This window comes from Lipophrys pholis (assembly GCF_963383615.2).
Source record: "Lipophrys pholis genome assembly, chromosome: 3".
Lineage (NCBI taxonomy): Eukaryota > Metazoa > Chordata > Actinopteri > Blenniiformes > Blenniidae > Lipophrys > Lipophrys pholis.
The window spans coordinates 19,637,451-19,663,415 of NC_137627.1; the positions used below are offsets into that span (position 1 = coordinate 19,637,451).

Here is a 25,965-nt window from a genome sequence, read left to right on the forward strand (position 1 = left end):
ACACACACACACACACACACACACACACACACACACACACACACACACACACACACACACACACACACACACACACACACACACACACACACACACACACACACACACACACACACACACACACACACACACACACACACACACACACACACACACACACACACACACACACACACACACACACACACACACACACACACACACGGAGTGAGTGAGTCTGTCTGTTAGAGACAGAGACGAGGTCTGGGAATGCTGAAGGCGGGGGGAGCTCGGGGGGAAGCAGAGGTAAAAAGTTGCAACTTCAGGGCAATATGGACCGCATGCTATGAGAAGGAATGCACGTGTCTTTGTAGGAGAGTGAAAAAAGCAAATGAAAAGAAGAGAAGAGGAGGAGGAGAGAAGTGAGGAGGGTGGAATCTGAGCTGGGGCTGCAGCGTGGCTCTGTGTGTGAATGAAAGAGCCTCTCTCTCGCTCTCTCTCTCTCACTTTCTCTCCCTCACTTTCTCTCTGCTGTCTGTCTGTATATATGGCTTATGGCCGCTGCAGCAAATGAGTGCGTCCAGAGCAAACACAAGCAAGACTTTCCAAGAGACTTCAAGCTGGAAGTAAATATTTTTCAGAAACCTTGCCTAAAGACGCAACTTTTCGTCATGTGCCGCCTCCCTTGAGGTTTTCCAGAGGCTTGTTTGGGTTTTTAAACGTTCTGTTTCGCATGCCGATTGTTTAGGAGACTACGCCGTGAAGTTAATCCGAACATGTCTTTCCTACAGGTATGTCCACTGGGATTTTGTTCAGACAATCCAAACTAAGTGAAAGAAGTGGACCTCTTCCCGTCAGAGGACCTGAGGACACTGATCATAACAACCACGTGGACTGAAACTACAAATTACCTCCAGGGATCAAAGGAAGTCACTGGATCTGGACCAATTTCATCGTATTTGATCTTATTTGCACACATCCCGGGGTCCGCTTGCCGTTTGAGTGTGATGTGTGGGTTTATAATTTAACTGGAGCGATCCTGAGCACTTTGTGAGTTTCTGGCCAACTTGCAGGCAGGTGTGATGCTGAGTCAGTGTGCTTGATCCACTCACACACACACACACACACAACTCACACATGGTCGCATGAAACTGGACGGACCTGGACATCAAATGAAAGCATCAACTCCACGTCCAAAAGCTTACAGCACCTTTTGACTTTGAATCCTCCATTTGTGCTCCATAGATGCATGTCACAGACAAGCTGCTTTTATTTACAGCATTATTGGATGAAGAGCCAAAGAATCCCGAACTGAAAGACTGTATCTCAACATCATGAGCCTGCAAACCTTTAACCTGGTGCCTCGGTGCATCTCCCCTCACCTGCTTCTCCCAGTCCTGCTGTTGCTCCTCCGGGCCTGGTGGGGGAGCTGCCACCCTCAGTGTTTGGATTACAAGCCTCCATTTGAGCCCAGGCAGCCACTGGTCTTCTGCAAAGAGTCTTCCAAGTTTGGCTGCTGCGATCTGGAAAAAGATGAGGAAATCTCACGCAGGTTTTACCGCATCATGGACAACTTTGACCAGACTGGTTACTTTACTTGTGGCAAATACATACGAAGCATCCTTTGCCAGGTAAGCCATTTATATTCAAAGCTCCTATTGGCCAACATCTGTGTGTTTGCATCTTCCTGTGCATGCAGATGTGGTGAATACAGAAGGACAATCACTGTATCTATTGGCATTAGTTTACGTAATACATTTATATTTTGGAGTCAATCCAGATATTTTACTTTGTTCTGTATTCAGTATGAATTCTCAGTTTTTAGTGCCACAAAATAAGCAAAGTGTGTCTACTAGGCTGGAATAATTGCATCTCCATCAAATACACTACTTTTTGTGTTAAATATATTCAACTCCGAGAACTACAGTGTGATTTTCTTGAACAGTTGATCTAATATAAGGCATTTATCTTTAGTGTCGTCTGTCAGGTGAAGTTATCATCTCACATGGAGACTTAATGATCACAGCAATATCCCCAAATCATCCTTTGTATTTACTAACACGCAAGAATTCACTTGAATCTGTTGATTTCAATTTATAATTGGTGCATTTAACTAAATATGACAGACCCCCCCCCCCCCCCCCCCCCCTTTGAGGTCACTTTTCACGAGTATGGAACACATTTCTGTTTCTTCATCAGCATCTTCTTCATCTGGACACGTATGACAAATAAAAACGGTTAGAAAAAGCTTTGTGATTCAACATGAGTAAGAATGTAATCTGAACAAAAGCACAGAGACCAATAAACTGTGGCTTAGGGGGCCACATGGAAAAATATCCGACAGCTGTTACGCATGGTTGAAGTGCTGAACTGCAGTTTTACCAAACTGATGTTTTACTTCTGATTTGCTGGTGTGGAGCCGGGCTTTGATAGTTCCTGTGGTCCAGAAGAAAGAACTTATAAATGCTAAGACCAGAGCATGAGCTTCTAAGGGTGTGATAATACAATGAACTTTTCAAAGTAAAAAAGGCCAAAATGTTAAATACGTTGTCAAGCAATGAGTAGAATGAAGACTCCGGCCCTTTTTACAGGAGCTTTTCAAACGGAAAACTTTCATAATAAAGTGAACATTTACTCCAGCAACATGTGGAGAAACATTGTATTTCTTACAAACAACAGATACTTTTGCCAAAACGACAAAGAAAAACAGCCTAAAGGAGCTTTGATGTTTGATGTTTACAGCGAACAATTGTGCATACACAGGTAGGTTTTATTACTATACATATAAACAACACTTACTGGTGGCCCAACCTGAAAAATACATCGTTTTTAGCATCTCTGCTGTTTCTGTTGTAAATGAACATCATTTTCAAAATGTTGCTGTGTAAACACAAAATCTTTCTGAAATGAAAATGCAAAACTTTTAAAATGATGCCTTTTCACTTCATCAATTCAACATTATTTGCCACTCCTTTAGCTTACCACTCCTTCATAGTGGTGAATAATACTTCGTCAGCACACAGACTATAAAATACAATTCTTTTAAAATCTTAGTAAATCCTGGCTGCCAACTATGATGTCGTAATTGTGAAACTCATGTGTGCCATGCCCAATATTAAGCTGTACTTGTCTGAATTCAGCACTTCCTGTCTTTTCACAATCAGAAAACTTTCTACTGGTTGTAAAGTATGAAAAGGGCTGTAGGGAAACTCGTGACGGAATTTACTGTGACAAGTCAGATACGTTGCTGGATACTAGAAAATCAATTTTAAACTCCCATTATTCCCTTAGTGTCATGATTCTCTCTCTGGTTTTGCCACAAATCCCATTGTCTCTCAGGTTTAACTGCACATTTAAGAACTCTTCACACCCTGACATGATGTGTTCAATAGGAGAAGCAGCACGGTGGTGAAGTGGTGAGCACTCTCACTTTGTCACAAGATTGTTGTGGGTTTGAGACCAAGCCAGGCAAGAGTTTGCATGTTTTCCCTGCATGCTTGCACGGCTTCTCTCCAGGTGACAGGCACAAGTGTGCTCCACTTTCACCCATAGTCAGATTGGATCAGGATAATGCCGTATGAAGGATGGATGGAAGAATATATCATAGACGTGGATGTCCTCTCTGCAAGGACACTGCAAAAGTGAATAAATAGAAATTCCACAGCCATTATACTATCAACGAGGAGTTAAACTCATTCTTGCATCTGTTTTCAAGAAGTCTGCATAATTTACACAAACGATTCAGATTCTAAATTCTTTTACTGGCAATGACTCATAAATGTTAGCATTAAAAATAGCACGCTGATAAGCTAAAAGCACACATACTGAAGCTCACTCAATCTTCATTTATGTGGGGAATGTTATTTAATTTAATGAGCATTTCTATTTCAGCGTTTGCAGTGTTTCACTTGCCCCCCCCCATAATCTTAAACAGATCTGGGCCCCAGAAATCTGCCCTCACCATTTCTGGAGTGAGCTTTGAGGCCACACGCTGATTACATAATGAGGTGCTGACTGTGGTGCTCAGACGCTAACGGCGTCCAGATCACGCGTACAAATTGAATGATAGGTGCTGTGCGAATTTAACCCGGCACTTTTAAATGTGCCAACTGCTTCCTCTTCCATATCAACAAAAAAGGCAATGACATAACAAACTCAACTTCTTCCCGGCAGTTTAATACGTCATCCTCTATGCAAAGCCGGTGACAAAATGTACAAGTCCGAAAATATAGGTTTCTATTACGTGGAAATTATAGCCTGGTGTGGTTGTTTCTGAGCTGTACAGGCTGTGTCCTGAGCGTAATGACACAGTGAAGCTCCACACACGAGTGTCTCATAACGGTTACTTTAGTCTCACTTATAGTCTTAAGTCAGAACAATGTGAGTGTGTCAAGTTCACGGTGACACATTCATAAAATTGGTTAACATGTCGGCTTACTCGCAGAGCCTATATCTTTAGTTATCTCCCTTAGAGAAATAGTTCTTCAAGTCATCACAATTAACTTAAAAATAAACAAAGCTTTTTGGGCTGCGAATGTTTTCCACTTTTGCTGCTTCATTTCACAGACCACAGGTTAGTTATATATATCGTAAGGTCGAGTTTCAAGATGTGTGGCTGCGCTCGCTTTCATGTTTGGATTGGAGTTTTTATGAAGCCCTTGTTTAGACTTTGTAAGAATGTCTTTATTGTGACAAAACACCCACGCTGTGGTTTTGAACTCTCGGGCTGATAGTTTTGAGGTTAAAGGAAGCGATGGAGGAGGTTAAGTTACCCCGCTGCCAGGGCACTTAGCCTGGGTAAACCCCGGCAACACTGAGTCCCTCTGTTCCAGCTCCAACGCAGGAGCTTCCTGGCACCGATACCAATCACACAGCGAGGAGAGGAAGATGGAGATAGAGGCAGACAGAAAGCAGCATGAATGAGTGAGGGAATGGAGATGTGTTTATCGCTTTAGCAGGGGCAGAAATCTGTTTGGACACTCGTTATGGGGACTGTTTTTGTGGACAGAAAGTGAAGAAAAGGCGAGTTTTAAAGTTAGATTAATGATAGAGTTGGGTAAGTAGTTGTTAACGGTGAACTGGAGTCGACAGGAAATTAGTGTAGGTCACTGCAATGTCCCGAGCTGTGTGTGTGTGTGTGTGTGTGTGTGTGTGTGTGTGTGTGTGTGTGTGTGTGTGTGTGTGTGTGTGTGTGTGTGTGTGTGTGTGTGTGTGTGTGTGTGTGTGTGTGTGTGTGTGTGTGTGTGTGTGTTTCGAGAAGACAGGAGGGAGACTGTTATCGTTTCTTAGCTTAACTGACCAAACAAACAACCGTTTCCTCCTCAGTCCAGGGGTACAGGATTACAGGATATATTCAGTTCCTGCAAGTCGGGGACAGAAGGTTGAGGAGGTAGCAAACTTGACGAGGGATAAATAAATTGACTAATGATCCAAAACAACAAACCCCCAGCTCGGATGTGTTTTAGGTCAGAAAACACAGAGTGAGAGCTCGACATGGTAAACATCAAATTAGTTCTTCCCCTCCTGCATCTTTAATAAGCACTTTAAAGTGCAGCAGTGTTGTTTCTGAACGTTTCAGACTCTCTCTCTCTCACTCGGGTCATAAAGTCAGCCACACTCTCCTGCTCTGACAGCAGCAAGAAGCAGAAGTTGTTCAAATTCCCAAGCAGCACTTTAAAACTCCACACATCAGCAGTGTTTTAATGACCCGCTGCGAAGGTAACATGTTGCTTTAATGCGACCGCTTTTGGCAATAACGAGGCAACGTGTCATTTTTTTAAAATTTAATTAATAAAGCCTTGACTGAAGTTACGGTCAAGGGGGTTAATTGTGCTATATCTAAACACATTTGGAGACCTGCTCATCAGCTTCCCTTTAACCCTTTATCCACCTGTGACCATATATTTGTAACTCCCATTCCCATTTTCCACATGGCCTGAGATGAGTTAATGACACAGAACACAGGAGGAATCAAGTGTGTCAAACACCAATATTAAGACCTTCTGGGACGCTGGTATATTTGGCAGAATTCTCGAAGGTCTTGGAATTCATCAATGTTTTTCAGGAATCCTAGAATTTATAAGCATTCTAAAATGTCATGAAATATGCTTAAAAAAGAAGTGTTTTCAACATCCAAATAGCCCAGCAGTCTATTTACTTGTCACGTGAAACAACCGATCTTTACACTAATACAGTGTCTGAATCGAGATTTTATATATATATATTTAATTCGAGTCACTCGATTTGGCTTTGTCAAAGTCGCTCCCTCTCTTTTGTCTTCATCTCATCCTTTCATTAAACTAAACAATTTCTCTTTTTCCACTTCTGAGGTTTCTTTTCCAGGTTGAAACACTCATCTGTAACATGACTCACTTATCTCCCCAAACTAAGCATTCATTTGGACCATTGTCATTGCAGAGTGACGAGGTAGAGAACAGTACAGTTTTTTTTTTTTTTTAATTGAACTGCACTTCTTTTTATTATTTGCTTTCTGCTTTAAGGGTCCGTGTTCAGGTTCACACCGCCACTGGTACTTGCCATGTGTTTGCCACGACACCTTAAACAAAGCAGCATGAAAAGCCAGTGAGAAAGACGCAGGAAAAGCATTTTAATTCACATTGAAATAGTTTTTTTTGTCTATTCTAAACTGGATAGTGTAAACACCAAATTATAGTGGTTTGAAGTGGCTGCATTGTTAAGAAACAGCTGTTTGTAGTTAAAGGCATTCATCCTACCCTATGATAGTTGGACCCAAAATAAAACCGTCGACCGACAACGGTCTGCTTTCTCAGCTTTGATGGTTAAATGAGAGGTGACGACAAAGTGACATAAAACACCAGTGTCAGGAGCTTAATAGTGTGCTATTTGAGTGTGTCTGTGACACTGCAGCTCAGTTGTGAGCACTGGCGTGAGTCACTTTAATTTTCTGATTCACGTTTTGGTCGGTTTGATTTGATCATTTTATTATCAAAGTTGGGTATTTTCAACTGCACGTGCTCAGAATTGGATGCGCTTTTTTTTTTTTGCAGTTATGCAGAATTCTGCATTGCAGCCGAAAGAAACTGACTTATACACTCAAGATGTTGAAAAGAAGGAGCAACAAAACAGATGCAGGCAGACATCTTTCAAGAGGTTATCTGCAGACGTGAGTTTGAGATTAATGAGGCACTGCTCCTCCAGTGAACAAACGGCAAAGACATCAGGCCAGATTAGATAATCATTTTTTAAGGGATCAGCAACTGTTTTCATTATAAACAAACATAATGAGCCACAAGCTTACTTGCATTAAAGGTATAATTCTAACATGAGCAGTCAGTTATTAGCTCATCACTGCCAAAATTAGTAGCAACAGTGATGGGTTAGTGAAGGAGATACTCCCAACTCTTCGGACTTCAAATGTAGGAATTTTTACCCATAAATCAAAGTAAGACTTCTGCGTTACTCTTGCTGAATATTCAGTGTTCCACTGCGTCAGAACAAAGATAAATCCAAACTCCAAAAAGCACAATAAAGACAGTTAATCAAGCGTCCATCTGCCCCCCCCCCCCCCCCCATCCCACTTTTCAGCAGAGACTGCTTTAATCGACACTTCCTGAAGTTTGGACTGAACTCAGCTTTTGTTTTGGCTGTTTGGGCCAAAACTGATCCCCAGGAAAACTCTGATCTTCTCCCAACAAAGTGCCTTCAAGTAATCCGACCCACAAATCTCTGTTCCTGTCGGAGCTCTGTTCTTTCAGTCAAAAAAAAAAAAAAAAGTTTCGTTTATCAGTGCTTTGCTTTGTTTCGACCTGGAGTCTCACTGTGATGAAAGAGCAGTTGCAGCTGTGTTTGACCGCTCAATCAAAAAACAGCCCGACTTGTTTTTCCACCACACGCAGATTTGTATCATGCGGTTTTGTTCTGCCGTGCGTGCAACCGCAGCTCCCACCAGCAGCGTTTGAGAAGTGTCTAATCTCTCCTTTTGTTTTTGTGCTTCTCCAACGAGCAAGAAAACAATGATTGGGTTTACAACCCCACCTCCCACTCTAAAAACTCCTGCAATCAAAGTCTTTTAACTTTAACTTTTCTTTTTCCCTCTCAATGTTTTTATAAAAAGAGTTGCTGGGGTCATATAAAATTAGGTGTTTTTCACTCCAACTCCAAGGATAGAAATACTGTATCATCTCCCATGACTTCTAACCTGCCTCCGACGTTGTGACAGTTGCCACCAGGAATTAAGTGAAATACAACCTGTGCTGGAATCTCAGTCTCCTCCGTGCAAAATGATGCGGTTTTCATAAAAAAAGTAGACTTGCTGCTTATAGTTCACAGAGTGGGCTGCTTCTGGTGGAAATTACGGGTGAGAGGTTAGTGAAGCAAACTTGTAGCAGTGGTCAACTGGTTCAAATCATATTGCAGGCAGATCCCCACGACAGATAACTGAGCAAGGTTGGGTCAGGAAGGGAATCCAACGTAAAATCATGTGGACACCAATAAGTAGCAGTCGTATCGTTTATATAAATGATCGAGAGATAGACTGTCCCAATTACAAGCACAGGGAGAACCTTCAAACTCCAAACAAAAGGCGCTGCAGTGAAAACGAACTGGACTGAGATGCAAATACTGCTACACCACTGCGCTTCCTTTAAATGACCCAACTATCTTCTAAAAATACTGAAATTGCAGGTAGGTGAATAAAAAAAACCCCGTCACATTAAAAGAGCTGGAATAAATAATGAAGTGAGTAAACCAAAAACATCCGTGTACATATTCTGTGTACACACAGACACACCCCTCCAAAAACTTTATGCATCAATATTTAATAACGCATCATAGTTAATAAAGCTTTTTGGCTTTGACATGCACAGAAAAATAAAAGTGGGGGAACTATTTAAAGCGGTCCATCCAGGTACAAGCAAACAGGCCCGCACTGCTGGTAGAGTTTGAGTTTTCGAGGCATTCTCTCGGCTCGTCTATAAATCACCAGTTAAAGTTGCTGGAGGTAATTAATGTGCAGACTTATGTTGTTGCAACATGAGTGTCTTGAAAATGTAAGAAACATTTTATTAACGGCGAACGGTGCTTTTAAACCACATTCAATATCGTCCCGAACAGCAGAACTAGTGAAAATGGTTAGTTAAAGGGCAAGAAGTTCACAGCTGCCATCCATCTTCTTCACCCACTTTATTCACGTTAAGGTCATGAGGCAACTGCCATTCAGGCCACAAATAAAAGTTCTGATTTGTGCTAAAATATTTACAGCTTTTGCCTTCAGTTATTATTTCTGGAGGTACACATGGATCTGAAAAGTGCCCTCACTAGGAATTAATTCAACTCAACGTTATGTCTTCACGAGACCACAATAGATCAGCGTGACACTTTCAAGTCTGATGGTAGAATGTGTTGTCTTTGAATCCAAAGCTTGTCAGTGCCAGCCCCGTTTGTACTCTTCCATGCGCCAAAGTGTCCACTGAACCCTAAACTTTGCATGCGAGCACCTTGCAACTGATTACCTAAATCACGTCGACAATGCTGAAACATTCAATTTTGCACTATAAATAAAGTCCACTTGCCATTTCACACCATGGTTGGTAGTTTTAAGCAATTTGACTTTGTTTCCACAATTATTATAATATCAATAAACACATTTTAACTCTAATTCTTATTTGTTTACACGTTTCTTCTACTTTCATAGGTTTTGTGAGTGTTGGGAAGTGTTTGTTGTTTTTCCCCCTGTTCCCTAGTGATGATCTGTTTGGGGTGATCTGGCACCAAGTAAAAGAGCACCAGTTTGACCACATGATGGTTTGGGTGTCGGGCCTCTGGGTGCCTACAGCTCACCATTCAGGGTGTGGACAATGTGGTTGTGACTTAATAACTGAGTGGACCTTCCTGGTATCCATTTATACGACGCAGGACTCAGACAAGCTGTATATAACCCCAGTCTGACCAGTCGTAGTGACGCGGTGAAAAACTGTGGCAGAGAGAGAGAGAGGACACGGATTGATCCTTTTCTTCCACATCATTCATATAAATCCTAAACACTTCTTAAAGAGAAACATTCCTAACGAGTTCTAGTGGATTGAGATGTGTTTGTTGTTATTTTGGCAGGAGTGCTCTCCATATGCGGCTCACCTGTACGATGCTGAAGATGCCAACACGCCAATGAGGATGCTGCCTGGCCTGTGTGGAGATTACTGCTCTGAATACTGGCACCACTGCCGCTACACACTCAGCCTCCTGCTGGAGGACGCCGGGAGCCCACAGCAGTTCGGAAACAGGACGGCCATGATGGAGGAAGATCGCAGGGCCTTCTGTGACTTTCTCGAGCTAAAGGACAAACAGTACTGCTATCCTAATGTCCTGACCAACACAGGTAATGGCTTCACATTGTCCCGAGCCTCTATCTCACTGGGCTGCCACAGGTTGAGAGAAAATACATGAATTTGCAGTCAATTGGTACTTTTAAAGAATGTCATAAATAAGGATGGAAATTGATAAGGTTTTTATGATTCCGATTTAATTTTTAATTCTGCTTAAGGATTCAGTTCTTTATCGATTCTCATTTGGACATAAAAAACCTGCAGTATTAAGAGCGGAGGACGTGTTGACGTTGCCGCTTCTGCTGGGTTGAGATTCACTCCGGAGCGGCGAAAACGCGGCGTTCATTTCAAGTTATGGCATATTGGTAGTATCTCCTCCCTTTAATGAAATATCCACTTTGCAATTATTGCAAGTAACCTTGTTGTCATCCTTTCTCGTGAAATGTAACAAACAAACGTTTGTGCAGCTTCGGCACCATGTCTTCTGCTGCACTGGTGAAAAACGTGACGCGTGGCTATATAATTCACGCCCACTGGAAATGATGAGGGAATCGTTTGCAAACGATTCCAAGAGATTGAATCACAGGGAAATGGTTCTCAACAAGAATTGGTTTTTGATTGGCATTCCTAGTCATACAAGTTCATAGATAAGTATATAAAGAAACACAAGCTCAACATTCACACAATTGCTCATGAACATATCCCTGGACCAAAAAAGTCTAATTATTCAAATGACTGTCTTGCCACACTTGTGAGACAATTAATTCCTGACCAGATAAGTACGGGCTCTCTTCCTCAGTCCAGCATTTATTTTCTCATCAGACATAAGGGAAATAGCCGTTTTTTTTTCACTTCCGATCTGATCCCGATACCTGAATTAGGATATCTGCCGATACCGATACTATTCCGATACCAGAGCTGTTTGCTTTAATATTATTATTATTATTATTATTGATTTTACATGAGGCTGTAATAAACTCCTCTACAGGCAAGTATGAAATGTACAAATGTATGCATGTGTGCTCCCAAAATGCAACTTGAGGTTAGTATAGGGTCAGAAAAGGAAGCAGTACAAACTATTTCTGTTCAATTTGGACAATGTGGGGGTCTGAGTGACGCCATCATCTCGTGATAAACTAGTTCTATCTTTAAAACTTCAGAATCACTTTATTAATCCCTGGGGAAATTCTTTAGCAACGCAACACAAGAGTTTTACGTGGAGTAGGACGCCTGCTAAAGCCTAGAGGAGCATTGTTTTGATGCCGCGCTCAGTGCCGTTCTCCTCGACGAGCTGCCGTTTTAAAACGGTGACGTCTGACTGCAACGGTTTTGCAAACATTGCACGTTGCTGTGTTGCTTTGCGGTGTTCTGAGAGTAAAATACGTCCAAACATCGGACATGTTGGCATAGCTCTGAGTTGGATAGCCGCAGTGCTGCTACGTTAGCCTGCTAGCTGACTGCAAACTGTGGAATGGATTTCCTGACTCATTACTCTGCGTCTCATTGAGACCCGCCTCCCTCCAGGAAATGCAGTAACAGGAAACACTTGTGGAATCATTTCAGCAACAGTAAAGCACAGACGCGGCTTCATGGATTGGAAATCTACGCAGGTTGGATCGGAAATTTCCGATCCGTGAATTACATTGATATCGGAACCCGATACCGATACTGGATCGGACTCATCCCTAATGCTAATATAACCATAATGACCTCCATGTGCAAACATGTGAAAATATTCTTCTCAGTAAAAAGCAGGAAAGTGAGGAAAACTCATTCAATGTCACACGATCCAAGACGATTGGAGATTCACCAAGAGTCATTACATTTTATTATCCGAGCACTGTGATGCTCAGATAAATGTTTCTAATTGTTCTGTTTTTCTGAAGTATTTAGCTGAAAAAATGACTGCCTATTTGTGACAATAAAAATACATTTGACGAGAAAACAAAAACAAATGGTTCCATTTCTATGCAAGAGTTGAGATCTTTCTGCATGGTCCACTTTAGTAATCCCACCAGTGGAAAAACACTGAAATTCCAAGTATGAAAAGGAAATTGTTGTGAATAACAAGTTGAATAAGTTCAAATCTGTGTTGCTAGTTGTGAATAGAATCTCAGTCGGCTGTTTTTTTATTTCTCTAATCATTTGAAATCATTTGCTGAGCTGCAGAGCCGCAGTCTCTCTTTGTCCTGGTCTGGCTGACTGGAGGAGCGTCGCTTCAATAATGCAAAACTATCTCAGTCACCCCGAGAGCAACGTCAAATATGACCTATTATAGGCATTAACATCAGGCAGTATTCGCTTTTGTGATGCCTAAAAATTGTCATTAGAAAGATAAAAATGTGTGCATCTTCTCTTCGCAAAGTGACTTGAGCAGAATGTAATGAGTGACGTATGATGTATTGAGTCATTACGCTGACCCACACAGCTGAGGCAACATGTCACAGCAACGCTGCTGTACTACAGCTATGGGCGCAATATTAAGGGAGAATATGAAAACTAAAAGTCATGTCCTTTGTTGACAACTACTTTGTGAATATAGGTGTGAAAACTATTGAAATCTTCTCTTTTTTTCCTTCATCCGTCACAAGAACTAAACGAGAACCTGGGTTCGGTGCGCGAGGACGCCCAGGGCTGTCTGGAGCTGTGCTTGCAGGAAGTGGCCAATGGGCTGCGTAACCCCGTGGCCATGATTCACGCGGATGACGGAACGCATCGGTTCTTTGTGGCGGAGCAGCTGGGTTATGTGTGGGTGTATTTAGCCAACGGCTCCAGGATCGACCGGCCCTTCCTGAACCTCACGGAGGCCGTCCTCACGTCGCCGTGGGCCGGAGATGAGAGGGGATTCCTCTGCATCGCACTGCACCCAAGGTCTGCCACATCAGCAGCGTCGATTCTTTGGACACATACCAACTAAAATAGTGGCTTTTTGCTCTACAAGTAAAAAAACTAAATATATATGACTTGGATATTTTGTACATAGGTTCACCACAGTCAGAAAAGCCTACGTGTATTACTCTGTGTCTGTGAAGAAGGAAGAAAGGATACGGGTCAGCGAGTTCACACTGTCAACACACGACGACAACCAACTAGATCATTCTTCTGAGAGGTATTTATACTTAAATGTGTTCTACATCTTAAAGGGCCCAGATATAAACGCATCCTCTTCTGTTTCCTGCGGTAGAACCATCCTGGAGGTGGTGGAGCCGGCATCTAATCATAATGGAGGGCAGCTGCTTTTTGGCCATGACGGCTATTTGTACATCTTTATTGGAGATGGCGGACGGGCCGGGGACCCGTTTGGGAAGTTTGGCAATTCACAGAACAAGTCAGTATGTTTGAATATATCCTCTCAGACAATTGGGTACATGGGAGACAATTTGAGTGTTACAGAAAAAGTGTTAATCATCTAAATATTACAAACTAGCAGATTAATTTAATGACATGTTATATATAAATGAGAAACACATCTATCATTAATCCAAAAGTATTAGTTACTGAACATTTGTACCTGAATAGAGACACTTTTTAAATAGTATTACAGTTATTTGAATTGTAAAGTAACTTGTGTGTATTATTCTTAATTATTTGGCTTTATGATGTTTTATTAGTAACCTTTTATTTTATTTATTTTTTGCTGTGACACATCAGCTGAGCTGTCAGCTCTATGTGAGTCAGACTGATGACAGACTCATTAGGTTCAGCTGAAGTTACATTCATTATTACATGCGACAAGGACATTATAAAATCATCGGCGTATATTTTTCTGTTTGTATGCCTGTTAGCAATATTACCTCAAAACTACTGCCCAGATTTCATCCAAATTTTCACCACATATAGATATTAGGCCATGGAAGATTCCATTAAATTCTGGAGGCGATCTGGATCAGGATTTCATTTTAAAGGCTTTTGAGGATTCCGTCAAAGCTACATGAAAGATTTTCAGCAAATTCCTGAGTCCAGGTCAACCTTTGGCGGACGTCAGGAATTCCTGTTTGAAAGTCAAATTGTGGCGCACAGGTGTTAATTTGGTAGGTTTGAAATAGGTACTTTTTTGCAGTGTTTTCTGCAGCTACACGGAGCCCTGCACAAGACCCATTCTTAAAATATAACTGATTAATGAATGATGAGATGATGATAAATACTGATTTTTATTTTGCTGCTTGTCAGACACGGAGGAAGTGGCATTATGGTACAGCTGTACTTTTAAAGGCATCAGTCCCAACATTGTACTGAAATAAGGTAGATAGTCTTTTGATTGCTCCAAGAAGGTATTTATTTGTTTGTTTTTTCCATCTTCCTTATTGAGATATGGGTTACATGAATAAAAATAAAAACCTACTTCGTCCAAGACGGACTAAAATTGCAGACAAATTAAGTTTAATGAAAAGGAAGACGAACATGCACAGCCAAAAAAGTTGCTCACTGGCAACTTTAAATTATAGAGTTCCAAATGATTCCACCAAGGATCCAAATTAAAATTTCTCTTACGCATGTATAACAAAATTGTCATTTCCGTACATGCCATGCCATGCAGAGGGAGAATTGACCAAGATCTCTGCATTTACATTTGAAAACATTTAGAAAAAACTAATTTAAAAAAAACAACGTGCGAATTCTGTTTACCATTTGTCAATTTTTATCTCGACTGCATGCAAACAGAGAAGACAAACAGGTCTGCGGTCATAAGCCACGGATGCCAATGGGGGAGGTATAACCGCTGAAAAGCCAAGGAAAGGTGGCATGACATGTTCTTGCCAAGAGCAGTACAAACAAGAGTGTGCACGCACGCACGCACACACACAGCAGCTTTTATTAAACACACTACAGAGCATAATTCGTTATTCACTGTGTTGGTATTAGTCACTATTAGTCACCTCTCAAACCATATGACCTTTATAATATACTTATATAATTATGTTCAATAGCTATGCTCCATCCTAAGGCAAAGTGTGTATGTATGATTGCATAAAACGGTCACGGAAAGTAGTTTTTAAAGTAAAATAACATACTGAGGTATTGACTCAGAAAGAGCTAAATTTGAGTGGAGTTCAGCTGTTTCTCTGAAGGTTTCTAGATATGCTATAATGACTGTCCTGGGAATCAGGAAACATGCCTCCTGCCAAGTCTAATATTGACACCACACATGACGGACCACCACACGCTGGAGTGTGCAAAAGAGAGAGAGAGAGTGTCGAACCCCAACTGGTCAAAACAAATTGAGCCACGTCTGACTGATTTCTTCCTATTAAAAACAAGCTTTTCTCATTCCACTGGCCTGCTCATGTGGCCATCTTTAATATTTTCTCAATATTTGATGAACTAACTAACTGACTTTAAGGGCCACATGGTGGTGTAGTGGTTAACAAGCCTCGCCTGACAGGAACAATACACTGGTTCACTGCAATGCTCTGGGCCGTTCTGTGTGGGGTTTGCATATTCTCCCTGTGCATGTATGGGCGTTTCAATGGGAACTCCAGCTTCCTCCAGCATGCATGGTAAGGTCAGTTGGGTGTTTTAAACCTGCATTTCGCTCATTAACAAGTCGAGATGACTTGAGTCAAGCAGCCTGAACTGAATTGACGGTGGGATTGTGTCCGGCAACATTGGACAATAAATAAAAGGTTTAAGAGATAGATAAATGAATTGAGTTCAAATGAGTTCATTTCAATTTAAATATGCACTGAATTACATTGCGTTGTATTCGACTGATCTCAACTGAATTGAACTGGAGTTAAATTGAATTTAGTGGAACTTAATTAAATAGAGAGAAATACATAAATGGAAAGTAAAAAAAAAAAAAAAAAAAGCATTTTCTACTGAGATGGATTCACAAGGAAGAGGGTTAACGATAACAGACAAAATGATATATGAAGTAAAAGAGACCAGAAAAAAAGTATTATGGTACAAAAAGCGATGTGAGACAGAGACAAAATCAAATGAAAAAAAAAACCCAGGTTATTCAAATCAAGGTAAACAGGAAGACAAAAACATTGGTTAGGGTCATGACCTTTATATCTTTCCCTTAACTCGGCCACTCGGCCCATCAGCTAAATATTTAATCAGTGAGTTTTGTTCCTCGTTTTAAAACAGGTCCACACTTCTTGGGAAGGTCCTGCGTGTCGATGTCGACGACAATGACGACGGACCCCCGTACAGTATTCCCTCAGATAATCCATTTCTGCGGGAGAAGACGGCACTACCTGGTGAATCTCCTCATAAACGTTTTAAATGCAGGGTGCAAGAAGCAGACGTTGTGTGTGAGGGCTTAACTAAAGCGCGTCTGCAGTGGAGCGGCGATAAAAGAAAATCTCTCTTCATTATGGAAATGATATGCTTTGGCTTTCTGCATACAGTTTGCTTTAATTATTCATTGAACCCTCTGAAAGGATACATTGCATTTGTGCAAACCCATAATTGCATCTTTATTTCCATCTTCTTTTTTTGTTTTGTTTGTTTTTTTTCTTCTGCAGAGATTTATGCTTATGGGGTTCGCAACATGTGGCGTTGTTCCATCGACCGCGGCGACCCTGCGACGGGCCGAGGCCGAGGCAGGATGCTCTGCGGTGACGTGGGCCAAAACAAATACGAGGAGGTAGACCTCATTGTAAAAGGTAGTGTGTTTTTAGTTCAAAGCTCCCGTTTCATTCCGGAGACAGACGATTTCTTTTTCTTTTTTTTTACCACGAGTATGTCGACTATAATTACCACACTGAAAGCATCCATCTTTTAAATGAAAGTGAAATGACTGTTATTATCTACTTATACCCAGTTAGTGTCAAACTGTTGAATCTCTGAATGTTCCCTATTAATTAAGATGAATAAGAGCTGTTTTTATTTCAAACAGTGCGTGAAATAAAGACTGAATTACAACGTCAAAACAAAACAATTACGGCCCAAAAGTTTCATTCGCAATATATTTTCCACTCTGTGAAGCTTTACGATGTTATTACCTTTATTTCAAGGTGGAAACTACGGATGGAGGGCGAAAGAAGGCTTCAGCTGCTACGACCGAAAACTCTGTCTCAACTCATCTTTGGGTGAGTGAACTTAACTCAGTTGTCTCAGCAAAAGTTTCTCCATTATTTGAAATTAAAGCGGGGGGTTTCTGAAACGTTTGGGATTGAGATAGGCAAGAAAAATCTGAGTCATGAAAGGTACAGAACAGAAAAATGGCGGCTAAAGAGAGTTGTATTATTATTATGCCATTAGGTGAAAACCAATCTGACATATGTAATATTATAACAACACACGTGCATAGTTATTACTAGGGATGTCCCGATCACACTTTTTTGCCCCCGATACCGATCCGATTTTTCAGAATTGAGTATCGGCCGATACCGATACTTTCCTGATCCGATACTCACATTGCTATTGCAAATATACTCAATAGTCTATTTTTGGAGCAACTAAGATGTCTGAAGCTAAAAGCACTATTGGCAGAAGCTTTGTTTAGCTAGAAATTATTGTAAAACTCACTTATTGAATCAAAATTCTTCTCTTTCTCTTTAGTTGTTGTTGTGAACTGAGGGTACATCCACACGACGAAAAAACGATCTTTTGTTCTCCCTGGCCTTCTCCCAAAAAACCGTCCACACCTCACTATGAACACGGCTCAACACGAGGCCTCAGGGCATGTAGTACACGTGCCAGGCCTTTAGGGGCGCTGTGACTCACCAAACACAATAAAAAAGCAGAAGAAGACAGACCACATAGAAATTTAGAAGTAGACTTCTGCACATAAACCACAATATATAACTCTAGTTTAATAGGTCTATGGCCCCGCTCCGCCTGCCTCTAGCTTCTGCAGCTCGACCGGAGCTTGTAGTCCGCAATTGTTGCGGTTTTTAGGTGACGTTGCGGACCCTTTTTTTTTTTTTTTTTTTTTTTTAGATCGGCGGGGTGATCGGCTGGATTTGCCGATCCCCGATCACTCACAAATCACTAATATCGGCCCCAATCCCATATCTACCGATCGGATCGGAACATCCCTAGTTATTACTATTGGAAACTTTAAATGCATTTGTAATTGTATTCAGTGTTTATGAACTGAAGTGAATTCTTATGTAACTTCAAACTTCAACTTTTAAATGAATTAAATTAATACATTAATAGTAAGCTGACGTGGAACTCTGTCTATGTCTCTGTAGATGACGTCTTGCCCATCTTCGCCTACCCTCACAAGCTGGGCAAGTCAGTCACTGGAGGATACATCTACAGAGGCTGTCAGATGCCGAACCTCAATGGCCTCTACATATTTGGGGACTTCATGAGTGGGTATGTAAAACCTTTTTTTTTTTTTTCTTCTTCAGACACTCCCGTCTTTCATTGCAGAGATCACCCATCAAATTCATTGTGATATTGGTACTGTATATGTTAAAAACCCACACGTTTGCCTTCGTTCCACTGAGACCATAAATAATATTGATGATGTTCTCATTAGTGTGGCTTTAAAAAATAAATACTTATACCAGTGGCACCTCTAATCTACACAACTTTCCCCGTATTTGTACGTGTATGAGTGGGATATATCGGTGTATAAACATTCTGTGTGTTTGTGCTTTTGTTCAGACGTCTGATGTCTCTTAAGGAAGACGTGGCCACGGGCAAATGGCAGTACAATGAGATCTGCATGGGGAAAGACCAGACGTGCCGATTTCCCAAACTAATCAACAGCTACTATAAATACATAATTTCCTTCGCTGAAGATGAAGCAGGTGCGTTTACTTCACGTGCATCTTTAACAAGCATCACATTACTTACTGCAAAAGAAGAAAGTAAATAACGCTTCATCTGTGTACCATAGGTGGGATATATTAAGTTGTAAGTGAACATTTTATCTTCAAACTTCATTAGAATTAGAAAAATTGCGATGGAAAAACAACAGAGCCCTGTCTCAATTGGGGGAGGTCAGAGGAAACACTTCCAAGCTGAATCAGGACATCATTATCAATATTTGCAGTTATTTAAGCAAGAATTGCTGCTGTGTTGTGTTTTTACTTGTTTTTCATAAAATAAAATTTCCACTGAGCTGTTTGGAAGTTGGTCGTTAAACATGTTTTAAATCACAAGCAGCAGATTTACCGAGGAGCGTGTCGCACACATGCTGCGAGTCTTAAGTTTCCATTCTAAATAAAGGGAAGCATATGCAAGATGATGACGTCCAGGAAAGTCCAAATCCCAGATCGTACCCATTTTGTGACTGGTTATGCCGCTTCTCTTTAATGCACTCCCCCCTTCTTATTTTTCCTCTCCTGCTTTCTTGGTCTGTCTCCCATATGTACAAATTGTAAATATCTCCGTCCCGCTCCCTTTTTGTTCTTCCTGCCCTTTTATCATCGTCAATCTTGGTTTTTTCCACTCTGGTGAAAATAGCTTTCTCTCTCCAATTGTGTCAATTAATTATTTTTTGACTTTCCTTTTTCTGTATTTTTTATAGGTGAATTGTATTTCTTAGCCACAGGAGTACCGAGTGCCAAATCCAGAGCGGGAATCATCTATAAGATAGTCGACCCTTCCAGGTAGAGATCATCATCATTACTGCTCACTTCAGGAACAAAAGTACTTTTATTGTGGATCGTATGCAGGATGTGATTTGTGAGGAAACCAGAGGGATCAATGTTTTAGACTATTCCCAGCTCATCTTAATTCCTCTCATTCGATCTTACAATAAATCATGGTTAACTAGAAGACAAAGTGGCACTTTATTTAAAAATATATATACATGTGATAACGGTAATATAGACATATTGAAAATAGTGTACTTATAAAATAAGCTGTTTTTTTCTATTGCTTATGGATTCCAAAAGCTGGGAAACAACAAACTTTTATTGTAAAATCCTTTCGAAAAATTGACATCAACACAAACCTAGAGCATAACTTCCACTGAGTCACATCTGCAGCGTTTCTTGAGTTTTGAGCTGCTCCCTTCCCAGAGACACCAAAGTAAATCAAATGATCTGCATGTCTTTGCTGATGCAACCGGAGCAGTTTGGGGTTATAAAGGCCTTTGCACATTGACCGACAGTGGTGGCCTGTCAGCAGCCGGATTTAGACCAGCAAACCTCCCGTTGCCTTGAGGCCACTACTGTCCTTTGAGGTGTCGTGTCCGGTCTGTTTGTGAAGCAGCATCGGTAACTCTGAGAGGAAGATGGAAATATTTCAGCAGAAAAGAGGAGTGAGTGGGATTGGATCCCCTCCGTGCTCCGCCAGTGAATTGCATTTGGGTTTTATTGACATTTCAGTACTTGTGATCAAAAAGGAGAACAATTGTACGATACACCGTCAAGACAGATGAAGAAGTCAAGAAATGAAACAACCAACCATGACAAATTGAACATGTTGCTCAATATGGTCTTGATAAACCAAACAGCAGTTTCACTGAGATCACTCTCTTAGTTACAAAAACCGAGTGAGATTTCTGTTGAAATTAGAGCATAATTTACATTACTCTTCAATTTACAACGTGTAATGTCCAGTGCTTTTGTTGTGAAATGTGACCAAAGTTTCAACCGAGCATAAAATGTTGTCATTTCTTTAGAGAGATACAAAGAAGAAAAGTGCAGATATGGTGTTAAAGGTCCTGTACGTTTCAGGACATGAAGGAATGGTGGAGTCTTCTAAAACGATCTATTTACATTTTTTTTTTATTTGATATTAATAATAATAATAAAAACTCTTGCCCTAACACTAACTCTACTCTTCGTAAGGCAGCTGTGCTGGATGTTAAATATACATTCTAATCATGTTTCAATCTCTCATACAGACGAGCACCACCAGGGAAATGCAGCATTAAGCCTTCACCTCTTAAAATAAAGGGGAAACTGATACATTTCTACCCCAAAGAAGGTAAGACAACTCAAACTGAAAACTAAAAATCTAATAAAAATGGTTCTTCTTTTTCCCTTTTTTTTTTTAAATTAACTCCTATTTCATAGTATTGATTTTTCAATGAATAAAGTTAGCATAGCATAAGTTTGGTCTGCTCTATTAAAATTGCCTATGGATTGTGTTTGTTCAGTATGGTAAAATAATACAGACAGGGTGTGTGCGGGGACAAACACTATATTTTAGGTTCTGTGTAAAGCAGACTTTAACTTTAAAAGTGATGTAAAACAGAGCTCTGGAAGAATATGCTGCAATACCAACATAGATAATACTCATTGTTTAATGTTCTTCTCATGACAATAGTCAATTGTGGGAATTGTTTATTGTCTCGTCAAAAAGAACATTTATCATAATAAAAATAAACACATCAGCTCAAGAATCTACTTTGAATTTTCCATCATGTATAAAAATATGACTTTACAGATGAGTTGTTTGTTCTGTTTGATGTTTGCAGAGTATGTGATCAATAAGAAACCGACCACCACGCCGGTCCCGACCACCACCAAAAGAACCACAACGACAACAAGGAAACCACTACCAAGGAAACCGATAGTAATTGTAAAACTGCCCATGCCGACGAGAAGAACGATAAGAAAGCCGCCGCCACCGATGACGACAGCGACCACAAGGAAAACCGCTGGAAAGCCGACATTACCGGCAACGACTGTTAGAGCGACAATAAAAGCCGCCGCAGCCACAACAGCTTCCCCGATGACCACGGCGACAACTCCCGCCGCGACCACTGGTAGGCCCGCTGGCGCACCCGCTTATCAATCTAGCACCGCTGATTACCCGACCGTTAACCCGACCACTGAGTTTATCCTTCCGTCTGATAATCCAACAACCGATAGACCAGTGCGCACCTTTGCACGGGGAGAAGCTACCAAAATGAAAACAGGGGGCTTATTCTTCATCTGTGCTGTATTTGTCTTCTTCGTTCTAACACGTTAATGGTTACTAAATTAACATTTTCCTCTGCAGTGCAGACTGGCTGGTTTTTAATTATTATGTTGGTAATAAGTGATAGAAATAATGAGAAGAACAAAGCGTTGGCAGCTAAGTCTATGTTGGGAATTTATCCTGGTCTTTTGCAAAGTAGTATTACTGTACCTTGATTTTTTTTTCTTTTTCTGTATGAGCAATAAACATGGCTGTTATTCAGACCAGCCATCGTTATCAATTAATGAAACTAAAAATGCAATTACTTACTTATTGATTCAGTTAATTCTGTCAAATATTCTCTCGGCTGTTGTCAAAATGATGAACAAGACATTCTTCAACAGTATATAAAAATCAGTAACAAAAATCAACCATAATACCACATCTTAATCATCCATTGCAGAATCACTTTAAAGGGGTCATATTATGCACAATTCACTTTCTAATGGTTTTCCAAGAGTAATATATGTTCCCATACCTGAGAATGACGCCCCAGAAGTGAAGAAAGTCTCTCATCTCTCTCCCTGGCTTATACATTTTTTTAGTGTGTCGCTCCAACGAGCCAATCAGAAATCAAACCCTATATAGTGTCATCAGGGGTTTAGCCAATCCCAATAAAGTTAGGCCCTCCCTTTGACCCTCCCACAATTAGGCAACTCTGCTCTGGCACATGGCACCATGAGAGGAAGTACTTCCTCCTCTTCCCCAAGATGGGCATGTGTGGGCGGAGCCAGTCCAGCTCACACAGACACAGCAGATTGTGAATGTAGCTCAGATGATCCAATATTGAAATGGATGAACTTCGATGAAAAGCTGGATTTAAGGCAATAAAAGTGAAAGTGTTGAAAAATCTGTATAATGTGACCCCTTTAAATACCACTCATGAGACGCCATAAATCTGGTATTTCATGCTTTTTTCACACTTATTTTGCCTCTCTGTGCTCAAAAACAAAAGAAAATAAGTAGTATGCATGTTTTTCTTTACTCAAATACAAAGGAATCACCTGAAGTTCAAACACAATCTAAAACCCACTTTTTCTTTGGCTGCTACAAGAAGATCAAGGCTGGATAACTGGCACTTATTTATGTGTTGGGAATTTGCACTACATGAGATCTAAATCCGATACTTTGACTTTATTTATTTTGAATAAATGCTTCTGCATCAGCTTCAGTTTGGACATTCATCCTTGTGTGTGTTTGTGTGTGTGTGTGTGTCTGTCTACGGGCTTACTTTGCAGTCTTTTGATAACATGAGTGGAAGCCAAGTGCTGTGACATAGAAATGTTTATAAGTCATTGTTAATTGAAATCAAGGCAGTAAACGTGAGATTTTCTATTCTAAAATAGAAAATGCTGGAAAACTAACACATCATTACCCCTTATGATCACTTTGTTCATAAACAAAAAGGATTATTATATCGGTTATATGTTGAACAGTGTCTTGCACAGTTACCATCATGTTGTGATGTGTTAACTGAACCGGATAACGTCTCGCACAAGCTGGCAGATGGATTTCATGACCTCTGGACATTAATTAAAGATAGCTGACATAATGAGGTTAACCAGCAGCTGAAACTTGCTTCACTTTATAGAACAGATGTGATTTTCCCATTTAATTCTCCAGGAATTAAATGTATTTTCGAAACAGACAAAGACACGCGAGTTTGAGCACGGCGTTAAACTACACTTATTTAAATAAAGAGGGTGATTCTGTCTCTCCCTCAGGTTATCGCGCAGCCGTCTTGACTGCAGCCTCCTCTAGGATTGCTCAAACCCCAGTCAACACCACACCTTCACCAAGGAGGCGAGGAAGACCTCTTCAGTACCCGCTTAGTACAACCTCCCAACCTTTAACATGGCCGAGAAAATCCCGGGTGGACTTCATCTCCACATCGAACTATCCCGGAGTGCTGTCGACCACTTGGTCACCATATCTGAAGCTCAGTGCGTCGCCCTACAAGCCCCAGAGGCCGCCGCTCAACACCACGCTGCCGAAGACGCAGGAGGAGCGGCTGTGGCTCGGAGAAAAGCTGGAAAACACACAAGAAGGAAACCAAGTGCAGAAGAGGCCGAGAGGAAGAGCCCGGGGTCACAAGCGAACGAGAGGAGGGCGAAGGCTGCGGTCGGGCGCGGTGCGACTCGTCAGCGCCGACGGTTTACCGGACCGAGGCCGGGTGGAGATCTTCATCCGGGGGGAGTGGGGGACGGTGTGCGACGACCTTTTCGGCAGCAGGGCGGGCGGCGTGGTGTGCCGACAGCTCGGCTTCATGAAAGCGCTGGTGGTGATGAAGAGGGCCGCGCTGGGGGAGGCGGACGGCGGCGTGAGGATCCTGCTGGATGACGTGCAGTGTACGGGCGGCGAGAGCACGCTGCTGGAGTGTAAACGCTCCAGGGTGGGCAAACACAACTGCTCGCACGGGGAAGACGTTGGGGTGATCTGTGGTTAGCCGAGCAGTGAGAAAAGTACTGGTGCCGTCACGTGATGTATGTGACGGGAAGCGTGCGGAGAGGAGATACAAGGCTGGACGTTTCACATCAATGTTGGGAGAAGAGCAAACGTTTTGAGGAGTTGACCAATAGATCGCTGGATGATACAGAATTACACAAGTGTTTTCTGTTATTATTTGCTCCATAGTTCAAAATGATATACTTTCAGATTATAATTGGAGGTTCTATGATTTCCATCTAAGAGTATCTGATGGAGGCATAAAAGGTCATTTCATCGTGGACCTTTAGGAACAACAATTGACATGATTTGTCATTTTTTCCCGCCCCTCATAATTGTGTTTTACAAAATGTGTTATTCATTTTCTTAGTTGCCACCCACTATCTGATGTTTAACTGTCTGCCTTAAATCACTTTGAAGAAAGACCTGGCCTCTTCCCCTCTATCGATCCTTTCCTCTGGCTTCGTGTGACAACAGTTTCTCACTCAGCTCACCTGGTAAACAAAACAAAAACCCACTTTTTACAGAAATGCGCTAAAACGATCCACTTGTTTTTCACTTCCGTGTCAGAAACAACGTGAACTGAAGGCCATCTTATCAACGGTGTTAGATTGAATCGCAGTCCCTCAAGATGAGGTATAAGCAAACATTTCATCACAAAATTGATCAAACAATTGAATGACTAATTCTGTGCTGCACTTGGTTTGGCTCTTTTCACATTATACGCCCATTTTTTTTTATATCTTTTTTCAATTAAAATGTGAGGATTGAATTAGAGAAACTGCTCAAAATGGACTGAACCGATTTCAGAGAAACTGTATATAAGGTTAAGCCACGGTTAACCTTCATTGTGCTGCTGTGTTTCTGCAGACAGGATTTGACACGAATACTACTAGAAAGCCAAGAGACTGAGTTTATATGCTCTATTATGGTGGACAGCAGTATTTTTGCAGTACGACTGTGCCGCCACACAAAATGTATTCAGTAGTACTAATACTAGTACTAGTAGTACAGTAGTAGACTCAGACTTCCTGTAGGAAGGAACAGAAGCAGTCACTTATTGCACATGTTCTTGACAATTTTACTTCCATAAAAATTTCAACAAACCAACCTGAACATAATTCTGGTCATAAGAAATTTGAAAGTAAAAAGAGATCCTGTTCATGAACCGTGACATGATTTTTTGTTTTGCATAATTTCCACAATGGACGCTTTGACGCAGGTTTAAAATCTTTTGCATTTTGATATCTTTTGAATGTACCTTTACTGTAAGAGAGTTGTTGTTTTCCCAAAGGAAATGCAGGACATTCTGTGTGACGAATGTAATAAAGAAAATGGATATTTCCAATTTCATGTAATTAGATTTAAGAGCACAGCGTGCTTGTGATGCAAATAAAGTCGACTGCAAAATCTT

The 25,965-nt window shown here is 41.1% G+C and overlaps 1 protein-coding gene across 2 annotated transcripts; it reads left to right on the top strand.

Annotated features, from left to right (window-relative positions):
* Positions 1-498: 498 nt before the first annotated feature.
* LOC308107519 (HHIP-like protein 1) lies at positions 499-25,965 on the top strand. 2 transcript variants are annotated; one of them, XM_080459886.1, is made up of 14 exons: positions 499-605; positions 771-1,610; positions 10,069-10,333; positions 12,872-13,151; positions 13,264-13,389; positions 13,465-13,608; positions 16,374-16,486; positions 16,754-16,894; positions 17,246-17,320; positions 18,431-18,557; positions 18,852-18,997; positions 19,720-19,801; positions 21,046-21,128; positions 21,622-23,276. In XM_080459886.1, exons 2-14 carry the CDS (start codon positions 1,314-1,316, stop codon positions 22,116-22,118), a joined length of 2,376 nt encoding a protein of 791 aa, XP_080316012.1. In that variant the 5' UTR covers positions 499-605; positions 771-1,313; the 3' UTR covers positions 22,119-23,276. The 2 variants fall into 2 exon arrangements, with proteins under 2 accessions (XP_080316012.1, XP_080316011.1); XM_080459885.1 differs by lacking the exon at positions 499-605 and adding an exon at positions 23,831-25,965 and having other exon boundaries at positions 1,190-1,610; positions 21,622-21,912.